General features: G+C 36.7%; 2 protein-coding genes across 4 annotated transcripts; both read right to left on the bottom strand.

Moving 5' to 3' along the window:
* Window positions 1-25: 25 nt before the first annotated feature.
* Window positions 26-5,053, bottom strand: LOC128190038 (uncharacterized). 2 transcript variants are annotated; one of them, XM_052861912.1, is made up of 10 exons: window positions 4,955-5,053; window positions 3,957-4,143; window positions 3,500-3,662; window positions 2,488-3,372; window positions 2,104-2,396; window positions 1,877-2,014; window positions 1,654-1,752; window positions 1,464-1,561; window positions 1,207-1,348; window positions 26-984 (listed from the first exon to the last, which is right to left on the bottom strand). In XM_052861912.1, the coding sequence occupies exons 2-10, from the start codon at window positions 4,141-4,143 to the stop codon at window positions 959-961; spliced, it is 2,031 nt and encodes a 676-aa protein (XP_052717872.1). In that variant the 5' UTR covers window positions 4,955-5,053; the 3' UTR covers window positions 26-958. The 2 variants fall into 2 exon arrangements, with proteins under 2 accessions (XP_052717872.1, XP_052717873.1); XM_052861913.1 differs by having other exon boundaries at window positions 1,473-1,561.
* A 3,655-nt stretch (window positions 5,054-8,708) lies between these two features.
* Window positions 8,709-14,223, bottom strand: LOC128190041 (uncharacterized). Of its 2 annotated transcripts, XM_052861916.1 has the most exons (3): window positions 13,931-14,223; window positions 13,171-13,432; window positions 8,709-10,935 (listed from the first exon to the last, which is right to left on the bottom strand). In XM_052861916.1, exons 2-3 carry the CDS (start codon window positions 13,427-13,429, stop codon window positions 9,980-9,982), a joined length of 1,215 nt encoding a protein of 404 aa, XP_052717876.1. In that variant the 5' UTR covers window positions 13,430-13,432; window positions 13,931-14,223; the 3' UTR covers window positions 8,709-9,979. The 2 variants fall into 2 exon arrangements, with proteins under 2 accessions (XP_052717876.1, XP_052717877.1); XM_052861917.1 differs by lacking the exon at window positions 13,931-14,223 and having other exon boundaries at window positions 8,709-9,919; window positions 13,171-13,902.
* Between the last annotated feature and the right edge of the window lie 3,940 nt (window positions 14,224-18,163).

Here is an 18,163-nt window from a genome sequence, read left to right as displayed (position 1 = left end):
AAGGGATTAATAATTCCGGAGCAAGTATTGTTATATGTTGTTTATTTTTACATGCTTATAAAATGACAGATGTTTAATTGACTATTCATGTCAATGGTTTATTGACATTACGATGTTGACATACAGTCAAAGTGAAATCAAATGATCGACAGACAAAAGAATACTATAACATACTATAACATAAAGGATATACCGTATATCCGGTACTTTTCGCGATGATCTATTATTCGCTTTTTTCGCGACCTCTTATTGAACACGCAAAAATTATATCCTATACTATTTTCCATAAGAAACTTTTAAAATCGCCAAAAAATGACTGACGCAAAAAAAAAAATGCTACATATTTTCCCCATTTTCGCAAATTTTGTGACACGCGAAAAAAACCCTGGATATACGGTAGCATGCAAGAAAATTTAATACAATTCTTCATAGTCCCTGGAACTGTTTTTTTTCTGTATAAAGCTTTTATTTAAGTAGATACATAGACGTTATTGTAGTATTATAATCACATGAATTATTAACAATTTTTTAATGGGATCAATACCACAGTATGCCTATAATTTATCATTCAAAATATCACAATACTGAAATCAAAGATACACAAGACAGTAAAGTTCAATATGTTTTTTCATTTTTGACTAATAACTTACAAGTATAGCATAATCGTTTATCCTTAAGGATAATTGGTTTACAATATTTACCCGTTTCAATAAATAATAGCTTATTCCAACAACAAGTTTCATCCTTCAACGTACATTTAAATCAACACCACGTACTTACAACATCGGAAATAACTGATTTAATTCGTTGAAAATACGTACATCGAACAATCAAAAAAGAAATTAACTATATATCGGATACAATTTACAGATAATAAACGCGTCAAGAAATTATCACAAAATTATCACGTAATATATTTGTAGTGTATTTGTTTCTGTTGCTTAGTTACGCCTTCTAGTTAATGTCGTTGTAACAGGGTTTTGCCTAAAAAAATATACATTAACATTAAACATAAAAATAGAATAATTTTGCAACCATTTTCAGCTTTTTATATTTCAAATTTTCAATGAATTTCTTTTACCAACATCCTATATAAAGGCATAGTATTTTGACAAAATAAACGCACAGATTTCAACAATTATAAAATGATAACTGTTTGACATCATAGCCCATCCTATTTCAGTTGTGAAATTCAATGATACTTACCGGCGTTCCTCTCCAGTGTTCCCTCGGACTCCGGGGTGGAGGCTCGGGAGGAATCGGAAATCTCCGACTGGAACCCCTCTCGGCGTAACAGCCAGTAAGTCCGTACCGTGCCCTTGAACGCGTGGAGAAGGTCACGGTCGTTCTGTAAAACATGAAAAACACGACAAATTTAAAGGAAGTACAGAAAAAACAGTGTTTGAACGATTTTACAGAATTCAGCTAATTTGAAGTATAGTAATAAATTCGTCAACACGTACTGCATTTACCTTAATGTTGTCCTTCCGCTCCTCTATAACAAAGCCGCCCAGCCCGTCCAACAGCTCAAACGTCGTCTCGCTGATGTGAATGCGATTGGCTGAAGAAGTTCAAAAATATATATTTACTTATAAGTTACTGAACTTAAATTTATTACAGAGTTGTTGCATAAGTTCTCAACCCTGAGGTTACCTTTTCCGAGCGACTCCATCTTGGACGCAATGCTGACAGTTTCCCCAAACAGACAATACCTGGGCATCTTGGACCCCACGACTCCAGCTACCACGGGGCCTAAAATACAAAAGGCAATCAAGACACCTTTCTTCACTTTACCGTTATCGGTACATTACAATATACATGTATAAACTGTGAGCATACTGTTTTTAAAACATCATTTGAACATGTGTATCCATACCCGAGTGGCAACCCGTTCTAAGTCTGAACTTGGTACCGGGGAGGTGCGGAATTTCCAGACGATTGATGTGTTCCAACAGATCCAGGGCCATGGTGGCGATCTCCGCGGCGTGCCGCCGCCCGTTCTGTCGAGGAACGCCTACGAGGGATCAGAGAAGGAAAGATAACCAACGCTGTATGTAGATTCAATATCACACTACTACAACTGACGTATCATAAACCACCTACCGGACACCACCATGTAAGCGTCGCCGATCGTCTCCACCTTGTAGACGTCATACATCTCTATCCGCTGGTCAAAGCACAGGTACAGACTGTTCAACATGTCGACCACCTGCAGCGGGGAACTCTGGGAAGAGATCTGTGTGAACCCCACGATGTCACTGAAGAAGATGGTGGATTCACTGAACTGCTCCGCATCAACGACTTCGTTCTGTTTCAGTCGCTCTGCAACCGACTTTGGTAACATCTGGTATAAAAGTGTGTCTGTTCTTTTTTTCTCCTTATTGAGAGCTTTTGTCCTGTAATGAATTAAAATCAAGTTTCATTCGTTTAAATCCTTTTTTAACTTTTTAAATGCGTTTTTATTCGGCGAAACTAAAAAATACAAACCGATTTGCTATAGATATGGAATACGTCTGAATCTCCGATGTGAGCGAATACACAGCGAACACGATCAAAGGACAGATAATCAGAATCACTCCAAACACGATGCAGATGGTGATCACGTTTCTCAGATCGTCATTGGAGCTTTCCGACAACAGCTGATCTATTTTCGTCGCCAGTTGTCTCTGTGTAGCCCGGAGAGCGTTCATATACACCGTCATATTATTGAACCACCATTTGGCGCGCTCCACAGAACCACGTGACGACGAACTTCTGTTGGAGCGAATTTCGTTTCTCATTTTCTGCATGGGTTCTATGATGTTTGCGTTTCTCATCAACTGAGCTTCGTACATGTCATAGGCCAGTTCGGAGTAGAGACGGGAGGACTGGAACGTGATGTTGGCAATGTCTTGGCTTTCTACAAATAACAGATACTCATCCCTTGTATTGAATCGACCAACGGCGTAGAAAGACACCCCAAGTCCTCGCTCCCGCCCGAAAAACTCGCTGGCCACTATGATCTCCTGATACGCCACCAAACTTTTCCAGACTGATCCGGATTGTGTTTCCACAATGGCTTCGTACAGCCACTGGATGAAGACTTCGATGCTGTCGGAATAGAACTGGAGCTCCTCCTTGATGGTTCTGTTGTACGAGTCCAGCTGGTAGCGGTGTCGGTTGAGATAGGACAGAAACTTCTCTCGGGTCTGAAACTCGTCTCTGACGATGTTGGCGCTGGTGGGCCAGGAGGACAGGTTCTGGATGGCGATGTCGGTGTCGGGGTAGCGCTGTAGGAGGAGGTCCTTGGTCTCCAGCTCTATATTACTGACGTACAGCGCACTCATGTCGCGCTCTCTCTGGATGTTGCCCAGTAGTATACCCAGCTCAATGCTACAAAAGAACCAGTTGTCGATTGATTGACACATACCGACATAGGAAAACCCATCCGAAACCCGTTTTAAAACAACAATGTATTGAATACAAAGTGTTCGTGAATATATAAAAGTCTATGTGGTACCTGAAGTAAAGAATTCTGCTGATTTTGGAGGAGACGATGTAGCTCTCCAGGGAGACAATGAACGTGTTGGCCGTCATCCCCGTCAGGACTATCACAGGGATCAGCACCACGGCCAACATCTTGACCATCTGCTGTCTCTTCCCGGCATCAGTGATAGGGTTACCTTAAAGAAAAATAAAAAAAATAACCCTTCCTAGTGATATGTGTACTTTATCAAGTAATACGTGCGTTGTAATGAAATGGATGAATTTTTTTTTGTATGAGATCAATTTTTAACATCAGGCCTGGGGGCCATAAAAGTTAGATGAGCTCACTTTTGATCTAAGTCTCACTTTTATCAAAGGAAGATATACTAGTAGTGGAAAAGTGAGACTGAGATCGAAAGTGAGCTCGTCTAACTTTTATGGCCCCCAGGCCAGGTGCCGATGGTGTATTTGAATTTTCATATACAGCTTACCTCTGCACACCTCCTCACACCTGTTCCAGTTCTGCCCCAGGTTCAACATGTCCATAATGGCCAGATTGAGTTGGGACTGAGTCAGGGACTCCATGGAGCTGGCCAGTGAGGGCTCCTTCTTGCCGTCCCCGGGGCGAACCCGACCCCCACGCTTCAGCCACGTCATCTTTGAGCTTACTTCCGCCATCTATTTGTCATCAAAAGAAAGATACAAATGGAAATCTTCAGATGTATTGATAAGAGTCAAATTTGGCCCTCATGATTTAATATAAATTTTAAAGTGTTTCTAATATTATTTTTATGGAAGAGTTTGTATAATTAAGATATGTCTTTATTTATTTATTTTATTTTGTTTCACTCATTGGCAGTATGGCGTCAAAAAGTGACGCTATGCATAGATTAATTTCAATAAAAATCAGTTTAAATTAATCAAAATCAGTCAAAATCGATCAAAAAATGCATTTTTCTGATCTTTTCTTCAAATTGAAAATAAAGAGCGCGGCTTTGAACAAGCAAATTACAATTATAAGTCTTGGATGTACAAATCTTTGAAAATATTTTGTTAGATTAAGTCGTCGCTCAATGTTATTTGAAAGAGAAAGTGATTTAAAAAACCGTTTTCTGAAAGAAAGGCATGGAATGCCGAAAAATTACGGACTTGAGGACACTTGATTTAAAAAGTTATGAAAAAACTTCCCATAAACATATGTCAAAAAAGAAAACATATTAGTTCTGTATCAATATGATTTTAATTTTGGGGTAATGGGAATTTTAGGCCCTGATCTTTTAGAGTCCTTAATCAAAGCTATACATAAACGTGTAAAATACATGTCAGGAAAGGGGAAAGAACTATAGTTGGCATAAAGTTACTCAACATATTTCAAACTACCCATGTCAAAAATAAATTGCCAGGAGACTCAGGGGTCTCAAGATTATTGGTTCTAAGCTATGTACTGGTATTAGAAAGTATGTAATGAATATATAAGATCTATACTTGCCTGTACGCTGTATCTGTTAACACATCCTAGGGAGACTGAAGTAAGACTGGAGTCGGGGGCCTGGGTCTAAGGGCGCTAAATGGCCAAGATGAGACTATAATGGACGACCATTAGCAGTCGATTGTAGTCAATCAAACTGTATAGCCTAATAGGGTGATAAAGACACTATCTAACAAGAACGACTTTTTTCTGGGGATCCAAGTATAGGGTAGATGGGGTTTGTTTTTTACGTTCTTCTGGATTAAGGATTGAGCAAAGTTGATATACAGTATATGTATATGTATATTGGTGATAAAATGCCAGCGAAATCAAGTGTTCATAGAACGGGCCGCAAACAATTCGTTGAAATGAAAAAGATTGAGTTTTTGCATTTTATGAAAAAAACAAAACGATTACAGATATATGAAAAAAGTTGTGTAAATTAGCATCATGCATATAGTTCATTATATACGTGTATCACGTTCTTTATTGACAAAAGAGGCCACGTGGCTCATAGGTATATAATACAAAAAAATTAATTAACAGGACAATGGCGAAGGACTTAATGTTAAAAAGGATCCTACAGCGAAAAATTTGGAAAGAGAAATTAAAAAGAAAAATTATAATAGACCAATTATCAATATCCAACAAATACGACTCCTTTATTTAATTACGCGCAATCACAAATACTCTTTTAGTCTGCCTCCAAAAATTAACAGGATTACGTACTCAACATGTAACAAAAATAAACCCCCTTTTAGTTGATTGATTTCTTTTATCTAAAATGTTTGAAATGGGAAGGCACGCCCCATCCCATTCCCCTCCGATGCTACGCGCCTGTTAACCTATAAACAACTCATGGTTCTAAAGAATGGTTTAACATACCACGGAGAACAGTCAACAACCTGTAACTTATCACCTAAATACACACGAGTAACCTAATTTTAGCTTCTAAATTTTTACAAGATTTTCTTCGATTGCTACCAGGTGTGGACGGGCGCATGTCGTTAATTTTTTTTTTTGATAAAAAATTACCCCCTGTTCTATAATGTGTGTGGGTCATTTGCTTATTTAAATTATCAATGTTTATTGTTGCTTATAACTTTGACCTGATTTTAATTACAAAGTTAGCTGTGTTATTTTGTGGATTAATTCTTTATTTGAAATAAATATTCTATCAAAATAATGTTACCAGATAACATGTGTATGATTTCTATTTTACAAATTTAACAGATGTGTTGAAAATACGGTATACTTATAGTTGTGATGTTGGTATGTTCACGGAATAAATGTCTTTATAAATGACTTTATGGTAGTCCATAAAGATATAAAATGTGTTCTTATCGTCTTTACACTAGTCATATTCTTATTCATATTTTTAATATTCCGAAGTTAACTGAAAATCAAAAGTAGAAATCCCCAAATTGGACCAGTCTGTTTTTCACCCAGGAACATTGATGTACGGTACGGTGCGAAGAAACAGGTATGTCACGACAACATAACTGCTTTGATTTTTGTTTTCGGTCAAAATTACCTAATGCGTAGGTATACATGTAGAAATTCTCGTGTACAACATTTAAAATCATTACGGGCGAATAAGTGAAATTATTAGTGTTACACATACATTTATACATGTATATGCATATACTGAATTTAAAATTATTAAAATATATTTGCATATCCATTGTTCTTTCCCATTGTAAGCCCATATCGCGGAGCTGCACTCGTTACCCTATTATCGCAATTGCTCTGTCTGTATGCGCAATTGCCCCCATTGAATTTCAGGTAGCGAATTCTCAAGAATTGAAAATTGATTTTTAATCATATATATATAGTGAATATTTCTAATAAAAAATATGTGGTGTTTAATATAAATTATCTAAAGTTTAAAATGAAAAACAAAGTATTTTAGTTTTACTCATATTTAATTTAAATCAATTACAAATGTTATTTATTATTGCATAATACAAATGTGCCTAAATAAAACGAAACCGTTTGATTTTTATATTTTCATGTCAAAAATTCAATGTTAAAGGAAAGATAGCTCTTCCTAACTATACCATGATTTATGTACCTAACTGTTGGCGTATCATGGAATATGCCAGCAGAGCAATTGCTATTCATAACGCCATGTTCACTAAATAACGTTGTTTATTTTTGTTGTTGCGTGAGATAGTACATTAAATTTAAATCTTGGTGCATTCTATAATATTTCAAGTGTTGTGTAATGTAATGGAATGGACGAGAATGCTCTGCTATATATCTGCAACTAAGAAACAGAAATTTTATTTCTAATTTCATTTTAAAACTTAATTGTTTAAGGAAATCATTTTTAAAGTGATTTTCTCAGTTCTAAATATAGGTCTTTTCACCTGCAAGAATACGTAACCGTTTATTGCAGGTTCATGAGGTTGGTTTTAATGCATTCTGTTATAGACACCCTGATTATCATATATTTCTTCACGGCCCTATTCATGTATTGAAAACTTGTTATTCTTGTTTATCATATTTAAAAATAGAATATACCAACATAAAAATGATGTTTAATGCTGGGCGTGGCGATACTGTAAATTCCTAATTAAAATTGAGCAATTTATATCCGCGTAAAATCGCGAGAAGCCCCCATCGCGGATTCTAAAATCTATATGGAATTTACATTTCATTTAACTTCCTTATGGTTTTATTGTCTGCTTTATTTACAAATGGTTTATAATTTTAATGATCCTTTACTAAAAAGGACTATAAAACGCCAGGTTCGTACGCGAGGTCCTTATTTGTTCTGAACAGAACTGCGTGTCTTGAAAGTTTTTTTTAAAAAGCCTTTTGGAGTAACGATGAGCTGACTGACTTAAGCAGCCATAAACATAAGCAAGAATCAGCGAGTCTAGAAAGGGGCGGATAAAAATAAAATAATACGTAAGTAAAAATGCTGATCCCAGAGTATGCATCAATTACATGTAACATACATAGAGTACTTGAAATGAAATTGATTTAAGAAATGAAGATAATAATTTTTCTATTGATCGACGTATCAAAGAAAAAATTGACCGGAAAACTTCATCAATGCGCGTAGCGCATTGATGAAAAAGTTTTCCGGTCAATTTTTTCTTTGATACGTCGATCAATAGAAAAATTATTATCTTCATTTCTTATCATTTAATAAAACATTTTCAAATCAAAAAATGTTAAGTGTCATTGATCAAAAATGTAAATAATGTAAATGAAGCGGCGCGTATGAATACAAAACAACAACAGCAACACTATTTAAAATTGATGCGCCTTCAGCTGATGCAGAGCAATGGATTAAACACAAATAGTGAGTTAAAATCTGAACCGGCTGAATTGAAAACGAAAGGAAAATGCATGCGATAGCTTGTGATATTATTCAATGTGCAGAAAAACTCGTAATAAAACTAGTTTTCATGTGAGATCGCTGGAATATGCAACTGGACATAACCATCCAAGAAAAGGCGATCGTGGACGAAAATAGCTGATATGTCGTCAAAGAATAGTATGTATAAGCGACTTTTGTAAACGTTGTGGTAACTAGCTAACTAGTGATGTACTTAAATGGTATATCTGCCGCTTGGATTGCGCCAGAGGAGTTGATGCATTACTCTTACATGTAGTCTTAACTTTTCTTCACGATGCTTATTCTGGTAAATTTAAAAATCATCGTTACCAAATTTGAACAGCAGTGTTACCGTGAAAGTGTATAGGCCTATATGTTCGTTATAGGCTAATTATTTCAATAGAATAGATTAACAACACCGTATTGGCAGTCTATGTCATGGCTTTATTTTAATATATCAGTACATCATAAACTATTCAAATGTATGCAAAATATTGCAAATATAGCAATAGAGTAAGTTAAATGATCAACATCGACTTTTGGGTAGTTATGATGTTAGATCTTCAATGAACCAAACAATCAATCAATCAAGATGAATCAATCAATAAAATCAATCAATCAATAATTCAAACAATATTTCAATCAATCAATCAATATGCAAATCAATAAAGTATAATCAATGTTTTGCTTTAGTGAATGTCTCAATATGACAATCAATGTATCAATTTAATTGATTACTCAATGTATTCAATGATGACAATCAACCCACTGCAATGTATCAATAGAATTATTCAATTACTAAGTGTATTCAATGACTCACTGTCAATCAATGTCTGAATGAAACAAAGTGTCAATTAAAGTAAGCCCGATTATTGGCCACGGACCTGGAAGTAAACAGAATCCGGGGCAGGCTTAAGCAAAATTCGGCCATATGTCTTCATGTATATAAAAACTATGATATGATGCATGAAGACATCTGCCACAAGCGGTCAAAATTTTGCACAATGCCATGACAATAAGACTGCGGAATTACTCGGCGTGGGATTTAGCATAAACTTTAACATTATTATGTAGTATGTTTAGGAGGCCAGCACGTATGGTTTTCAAAAATGTATTCTGAGCAGTATCAGACAAATGTACACCATCACGGTAATATTTTGGTGAACATTGTTGTAGATCAGGGTACTTTAAGCAGGCGCCCTTACGCTTGACAATAAATGGGGCTAATGATTTGTTAATTCTTTTTCGAGCGGTCTCACCGGCAATATTTGATAACATATGTCTGTAGTAATTTCGTGGGAGTATCTGGGACCATATGAATCTTGTATTCGGCAGAATTGTTTGTAGGTTAACAACGGTTAATTTCATGAATTTTTGCAGTCTTAGCAAGGGCATGGTCCCAATACTATTGCCCCCACAATGTAACATTACCCAATCTGGGTGGCCTCTTTGTTCAATGATATTTGTAATTGTGGGCTCTACATCCTCCCAGACCATACCACTCTTTCCATGCCAATATACTGTGATATTATGTTTCTGAAGGTCTAGGTGTAAGTTTCCAAATTGTTGGACAGCGTGATGGGATGCATGTTTGATAATTGACGAACCAATGATCCAGACCGTGGTGTTGGGACCTGAAAACTTAGTATTGAATAATAATACGAGGCTGTTATGAACACACATGAAATTATGCTTTACAATCTGATATATGAACAAAACGCGTTAGATTTCCATCTGCCTTTTGACTTAATGTCCTCCTCCGAATGCCCTTGCAAGTACAAATGTGTAGCTCCACCTATTCTAAATGAGTGGGATTTGAAAGTTGTTGTGTCAAGGCCAATAAATTTGACAGACTTATGTAGTACGGATGTGAATTGATATTTAGTAAGAGGTTTGTGGTTGAAATGACAGAAAAATAGGCCTTGTATTTGTGGTCTAACTGCCAAAAATTCACGCATGTGCTTGAATAAAGACTGGGTTTGAGAATTTATTTCAATCTGTAGCTTAGTACCCCTATTGTATTGGTCTGTTTTTGAACCTTTAATATACAGACCAATGTGTGTTTCATTAATGGTCACGTCGTGAAATAATAAGGCTGGTGCGTCATTACTAGTGAAAGTAAATTCGCTAATGCGCAATAATGCAAAAAATGCTAAATGAAAGGCTGCTGAAAACATAACAGCTTCATACAAGCTTGTGCACACCGTAGGTAGTATAGAAACTAATTTATTGAGACAAGATAGGGAAATTGGGGACCGTACATCCTTCGCTGGATTTAACCGACGGAAACCTTCTAACATTTTCTTAACTATAAAAGTTTTAGTGTTGTCAATTTGACCCTCTAACTGAAGCTTGTAACTAATACCGCTCAAATAACATCTCGTTGTTGAATAGGACACTTTATTTGCATGCAGGTATGCGATGTAGTTGATTATGTGGTCCAGTGGTGGAGGCCAACAAAAGATAAAATTGTGTTTGGTACAAAAAGTTTCAAAGGAATTTATGCCTTTTTGATACGTGGACGCAGTATTTTTGGATATTGCTGCCTCAAGTAAACATTCTACATGGGGTCTAAGAGGGACAACAATTCCGGAGGTAAACGGGCTGGAGTCTTGTCTGCCTGCGGAGCCAGGGATCTGAATCTTTCCCACTGAAATCGAGAAATTGAATCTGCAATGGAATTTTGGTAACCTGGGATATGCCTAGTTTTAATCTGAATGTTATTTTTCATACATAATAATACCAATGGTCTTACAAGAGACATGACACGTTGAGACTTACTAGACTTGGCATTCAATATATCGACCAGAGCTATGTTGTCAGTGTTTATTAGCAATTTCTTAGCTGTAAATTGATCTGCCCAAATCCACATGGCCACAAGAATAGGCACTAATTCCAAAAATGTAATATCTCTTCTTATATCTGGACCCCAAGACTCTGGCCAGGATATGACAACCCAGTGATTCTGGAAAATCGCACCTCCACCGTAGGAACCACAACTATCGGTAAAGAGGTTTAGGGTTTCATTATCAGACCAGTGTAGTTCTGGGAATGGTGAACGCCCATTGTATTGGTCAAGAAATGCGAGCCAGATCCTAGCATCCTCTTTAACTGCTTGTGTAACCTTGATCAGGTGGTAATGTTTCCTAATACCAATTGTTGTGTTATAAAACCTGCGGTTAAAAGCCCTGCTACCAGGGATGGCTTTGGCGAAAAAGTTAAGCGAACCACAAAGTGATTCCATTTCTTTCAGGGTGACTTTTTTAGAAGAAGTAATTGATGAAAGCTTGGACCTAAGTTCTGCAACCTTATTGTCAGGAATAAAAATGACCTTATCTATGGTATCAATACCTAGTCCTAAGAAAGATAGACGAGTACATGGGCCCTCAGTTTTCTTGTCGTTTATTGGGACGCCCAACTCACTGCAAGTTAACATGAACATTTCAGCAAGCTTTGAACATTGTAATGTATTTTGCTCACCAACAAACAAAAAATCATCAAGATAATGGATGATATTATAATTTTGAGACTTTTGTGCTACGAGCCAATGCAAAAATGATGAGAATTTTTCAAAAGATGAACAAGCTATGGAACAACCAAAGGGCATGCATCTATCAAAATAGTATTTTTCTTGAAAACATATTCCTAACAGTGGAAAATCTGAAGGGTGAATAGGTAAAAGTCTGAAAGCGCTAGACAAATCCATTTTACAAAGCAATGCCCCTTTACCATTCTCTTGGATCATAGAAATGGCTTGATCAAAAGAAGCGTAAGACACTGAGCACAGAATTGGATCAATATGCTCGTTGACGCTATTGCCAATGGGCGCTGACAAATTTGAAATTAACCTGTAGCCTCCATCTTTCTTGGGCAGGACCCCAACAGGGTTACACCTAATGTTGGGAAAAGGGGGTTGGGAAAAGGGGCCTGACATCCTTCCTAACGTAATTTCTTTCTCAATGATAGCCAAAAGTTGATCAGCATGTTCACTCGCGGACTTCATATTTTTGGATTGTAAGTAGGCTCTTGGGCCTATGTAATTCAAGTAAAAGCCGGATTTGAAACCATTTAATAAAAATTGAGCATTCTGAATATCAGGATATGTAGCGAGGTATTGCTCTAAAGCGGAGATCTTAATTGGGGTTGAACCTAGGTGCAGGAAATCTTGGTCTTGGTAGCTGATAATGCCTTGGGCGTAAGGGACGAAAATTGGTGTAATTTTGCGGGGCGAAATTTTGGTGTGCTGGATTTGGAGGGGGGGATCTGATGACTTGGGTCTGGGTCGACTGATAGGACCAACAATGCATGCGTGGGTGTGACTTGTTGCAATGCATGCATATATGCTGGAATGAACACTGGGGTTTGGGACAGGAACCTTTAAAGTTATAATCAAAACATTTGAGTGACGATTTTGACTGTTGTGGAGCTTGTTGAACTTGAGCCTGCATATACAATAACCATAACTCCGCATCGATAGAGCCAAATGAAATTGATGTGTTTTTTGACATTTTGAGACGAAACTGTCTGTCGTATTCAATCCAATTGCCATTTATATTACGGCTATATCCTAAACGTATTGTGTGGATATATTTCAAGATACCCTGTATGTCTGATGGGTGTCTAGCCAGGTATATGCTTGAGAAAATCAAAAACGCATCAAGCCAGGTGTTAATTGATGTAATTTTGTTTGTTTTAGTTTTTGGTTCAATAACTAACTGACCCTCAACTATGGAAAATTTGTGCGAATCCTGAGCGGATGTATCAACTGTTTCTGAATTGATGATTTTTGACAGATCAATGTATTGTTTTGACCATATTTTATCTTTGATGGTTTGAGGGACATGAACCCCAAGCTCATCAGAAATGCTTATTAAAGGGTTTTCACCTGAAGTTGACAGAGGGATTGATGGCGCTATGGAAGGTAGCGGTACTGCAGTCTGCTCACTGGTTGTGGGATCATCGACTGGTAGCTGATGCTCTTGATTTTGAGGTTGAGTGGACACAAACTGGACCGCTGCCTGCGTGGGCCTGCTCGGGCCTGCTTGGGTTTGGGTGGCTGTGGTTGCCGGATTAAGGGCCCTGAGAGCCGGATGAGCATTTGGCCTGGCGTACGGTGACTTGCTCTTTCTTTTAGACCTCAACATTTTCTAGGAAGTTAGCAAAGCTGAGTAACTTAAGATACAAAGTTATAAAGAAATATCAATGAAAATTAATGTATCATAAACGTTATAATATGGCTATAAAGTTATACCGTAAGTAAACAATAAATTTATTGTATCTGTTAACGTTACGTATTTATGCTATATGATACTAGTATATACTCTATATGCAACCGTAGTCCTAGGTCAGCACTAGCTATGTAGGCCCGTTAAGGCCTACTTGAATTTGAATATTTCAAAATATATTGTAAATTAAAATTTTACAATGGAATATTATATTTTAATGATGATGACTAAACTTTTTATTAACCAAGTTATATCCATTGATGGCCCGCAATTTGACTTGAAATAAACCTACATCGTAATGACTATCTAATGTAACAATCATGGCCGCCTTAAAGAGAGAAGCAGACGAAATAAGAAAATCATCTTGTATTGCAAAGTGTTAAAACCCTGTAAAAAAAATAAATGGAAGTGAATACGTACCGCAACTTGGACAATTGATTGAATTACACAAGATTACCCGATTACTATCCAACGATGATTAATCGAGCGATTAAGTCAGTCGTGATGAACAATGATTGAATTTTTTCCAGGTTGAAGCTGAGAAAGGTCGATACACTACTGCGCATGCGTAATATAAGGACCCCAAAAGGGGCCGTGCGAAAAGTTACGAGAACCTCATATTGAGGAGTTATCTTTCTTTCGATGTAGATATTAGTGAAATGGTTAATCTATTCATTTCCATAACATGACTTAACTCATATCGAGTTAAGTCGGATTATTCTGGAAAAGGAACAGCCAGCCTCGCAGTAATGTTGATTGATCGCAAGCGCAAGCAGACGAAATCGTGAGAAGACGCTTAATTTTCTATTTCGTGAATCAAATAATGTGTTTTGTTTATTTTTGAAGGTTAAACTTTCAAGTTATTGTATTTTGTCTGCTGACAATAAAACATACATAACTTTACATTTTGTTGACAGTGTTTATTTTGGAAATTCCCGTTCTATAAATAGTGTTAGATCAGAACAGTTTAGAAAAGTAGATCCGGCGAAAATTTTTATTGATGCAGGTATCAAAGAAATTTTTCGACCAATCAGAAGCGCCGATATCTCATCAAACGAATAAATATTAAATGATTAAGATATCATTTAATATTGCATCAACTCCTTCGGTGAATTCCAAGCGGCAGATATATACCATTTAAGTACATCACTGGCTATCTAGTTACCACAAAGTTTACAAAAGTCGCTCTATTCTTTGTTGACATATCAGCTTTTTTCGTCCACGATCGCTTTTCCTTGGATGGTTATGTCCAGTTGCATATTCCAGCGATCTCACATGAAAACTAGTTTTCAATTAATACGAGTTTTTCTGCACAGTGAATGATATCACAAGCTATCGCATGTATTTTCCTTTCGTTTTCAATTCAGCCGGTTCAGATTTTAACTCACTATTTGTGTTTAATCCATTAAATTCAGCCCAGTAGCTCTGCATCAGCTGAAGGCGAATCCATTTTGAATATTGTTGATGTTGTTGTTTTGTATCCATACGCGCCGCTTCATTTACATTATTTACATTTTTGATCAATGACACTTCACATTTTTTTATTTGAAAATGTTTGATTAAATGATAAGAAATGAAGATAATAATTTTTCTATTGATCGACGTATCAAAGAAAAAATTGACCGGAAAACTTTTTCATCAATGCGCTACGCAACATTATAGGAGACTATAATGTGCGCATATCGGCGTTCTCAATTTTTCATGGACGCTGCAGCTGGATCTCCTTAAGGAAGCAGCTCCGATGTGATAGGGGTTTAAGTATGTCCTCAGATCAAAAGGCGAAATATTTTTGTTTCTGGAATAAACATGTCTGTCATGTTTTATTAGTCCCCTACCGGTTTTCACCGGAGAGGACTATAGCTTTCCTCTGCGTCCGTCCGGGGTGCTAGTCACTTCGCCCCAAAGCCAAAGCGCCCCATGCACGAGCGCCCCAAAATTTTTTTGGAACGCTCCAAGTACAATTCACGAGCGCCCCAAGTGTAAGTCACGAGCGCCCCAAATGTTGTTTATTTCATGATTATTTTTTTCACGTGTATGTCACGAGCGCCCCAAATGGTTTTTTTTATATGATTAATTTTGTTCACGTGTACGTCATGAGCGCCCCAAATGGTTTTTTTTTTTTCATTATTAAATTTTTTTCACGTACGAGCACCCCAAAGTAATAATTGGAATGTTATGAGCAAAATTTCCCAATGCTCCGAATGGTAAATAATGTTATTGTTTTTTACGAGCGCCCCAAAATAAGTTTCGTTATAAAATATTATGAATCTAAAATGACTTGTTTTCAAGTGCTACACAAATTGCTATTCTTGCTCTTTTTTTTTGGAAGGGGGGGGGGGGGGTAAGTTTCGATGTAGTTTTCGAGTCATAAGCTATTGTTATTTTTTTTCTTTCTTTTTTTGGAGCGCTCTAAAATAAGGTTTGCTATACAAAAATAAAAAATGCTGATGTAAAGCGATGACAAATATTTCCGTAAACTGTTTTTTATACAAAGATCAAAGCATGAGCCCCGAAATTGATATTCATCAATCAATATCAATCAAACAATATGGCAATTATCTACCTAATTGACTGTCTCCTAATTACCTTCCAACGCCCCCCCCCCCCCCCCCGTTACGTCACATATCTTCCATCCAGTGTGTTGGGTGTTATTCCTTCGTTGACATTCGAACGATGGAGAATATAATAATTATGCCAATATTTGTAAACAGGTCTGTTTATTGCTCCCTTTATAAATATCACGTTTCCTTTTGGTGTGTTTTTGTTCATTATTGATAATTTCTATAAAATACCGAACACAATCAATGTATACATACAATACACACAGTGATTATAGTACATGGTGTACACACATCTAATCAAAGGGGTACGCGACGAAGCCAACGTCTCCCGCGTGTCTGGGTATGTTTTCTCCTGATACCGTGACAGGATACCCCCTCCCTTGACACCTTTTAATGTTTCCGAATATCCCCTTCTATTACATCATCGTCAGTTGTCTTCGGAAGCTAATGTTTTAACACATACGGTATATGTAATACAAAATAAATAATGACACACCCGTCCCATTGGCTCTATATATCACTGCAAATACAATTATAACATTTATAATACACATATTAGGCATTGGTTTTTTTCTTATAAATAATGATTGACTGTAAATGTAAGCTTAAAAAACATATTTAGAGGTTTGCGCGGAAAATTTGAGAGTAGAAGAACAATTTGTGTTGGATTATATCTGACATTATTAAAAATTTCCTTAAAAAATAAGAATACTTTGTACAATTCAACAGAATTGGTGCGATCGAAATTTAAAAAAAATGAGGTATGTATTTTGGGGCGCTCGGAATAATAATGTGTAAGTTTAATGAGATTCCATCGAAGATTAATAAGGACTAATAAACAAAACCATTTTGGGGCGCTCGTGAAATTAATCCAAACTTGGGGACTCACACACCAACGTTGATTTTATTTCAAAATAGAATAATCTCATTTGGGGGGCGTTCGTGTAAATGATGCTTATTTAACGTAAAAGTGAGATTCTCAAACATACATTTTAAAGCAAAATCAGGTTTCAAATATTTATTACACATGTAGTCAAATATTAACTTTATAGCAACATAGAATGCTGATTTGAGAGCAAATTTAAAAGTTATCAGTTTTGGGGCGCTTGTGGAAATGATTTCCTAATCATAAGATAGTTTTCTTACAAATCGTAGGCAACTTCAGGGCACGTTCGTAAAAAAATAATCCAACAAGATTCTATGCAGAAAGACATAATCAGGATAATTATTTTGGGGCGCTCGTGAAAACGATCCCGATTTTAGTACAATATTGGAAAATCCAATTTTGGGGGGCTCGGGCAAATTATTCAAGACGTAAGGTGTAATGATACAACAAGATTCTATGCAGAAAGACATAATAAGGAATATCCTCTTGGGGCGGTCGTGAAAACGATCCCGATTTTAGTACAATATTGGAAAATCCAATTTGGGGCGCTCGTGCAAATTTTCCAAGACGTAAGGTATAACGATAATTTTACTTTGGGGCGCTCGTGAATACATTTTGGGGCGCTCGTGAAACGTAATTGGGGCGCTCCAAAAAAATTTGGGGCGCTCGTGCATGGGGCGCTTTGGCTTTGGGGCGATACGACAGTAACCCGTCCGTCCGTCTGTCTGTCCCACTTCAGTTTTCCACACTTTTTTTTGTGCGTTTGAGGATTATATGAAATTTGCTGAACAGCTTCTAAATGTCAAACTACAGATCAAGTTTACACTTTTGTAGCGTCTGGTTTACATATTTTCGAGAAAATTATTTTTTTATATTCCAATTTTTTAATCTTCGGGTTCGTTATTGGGTTCGGTGTGTATTGAATAAACGAGGAATGTATGTAGTCAGTAATAATATCGTGCATTATTTGGACCATTTCTTTCATTGCTTCTAACAAACAAATAAGTTCTGTAAAATAGTGTCAAGCATTGTGTTGTAAATTTAATCGACAGGTTTTTTTGTGTATTATTATCGGGTTGGTCTGTTGGGGGTACAGAAGACGGTAAGAGTGGTATTCTGCATAACAGTGCATTGTTTTCACAAATTTCTAAAAACCGGTAGGGGACGTGTATTGCTTATGCAATACTCTCAGAATGTTTGTTATAT

The sequence above is a fragment of the Crassostrea angulata genome, chromosome 6 (assembly GCF_025612915.1).
Source record: "Crassostrea angulata isolate pt1a10 chromosome 6, ASM2561291v2, whole genome shotgun sequence".
In the NCBI taxonomy this organism is placed as follows: Eukaryota; Metazoa; Mollusca; class Bivalvia; order Ostreida; family Ostreidae; genus Magallana; species Magallana angulata.
Note: the sequence above shows the minus strand (reverse complement) of the source record. Positions and strands in the feature narration are given on the sequence as shown.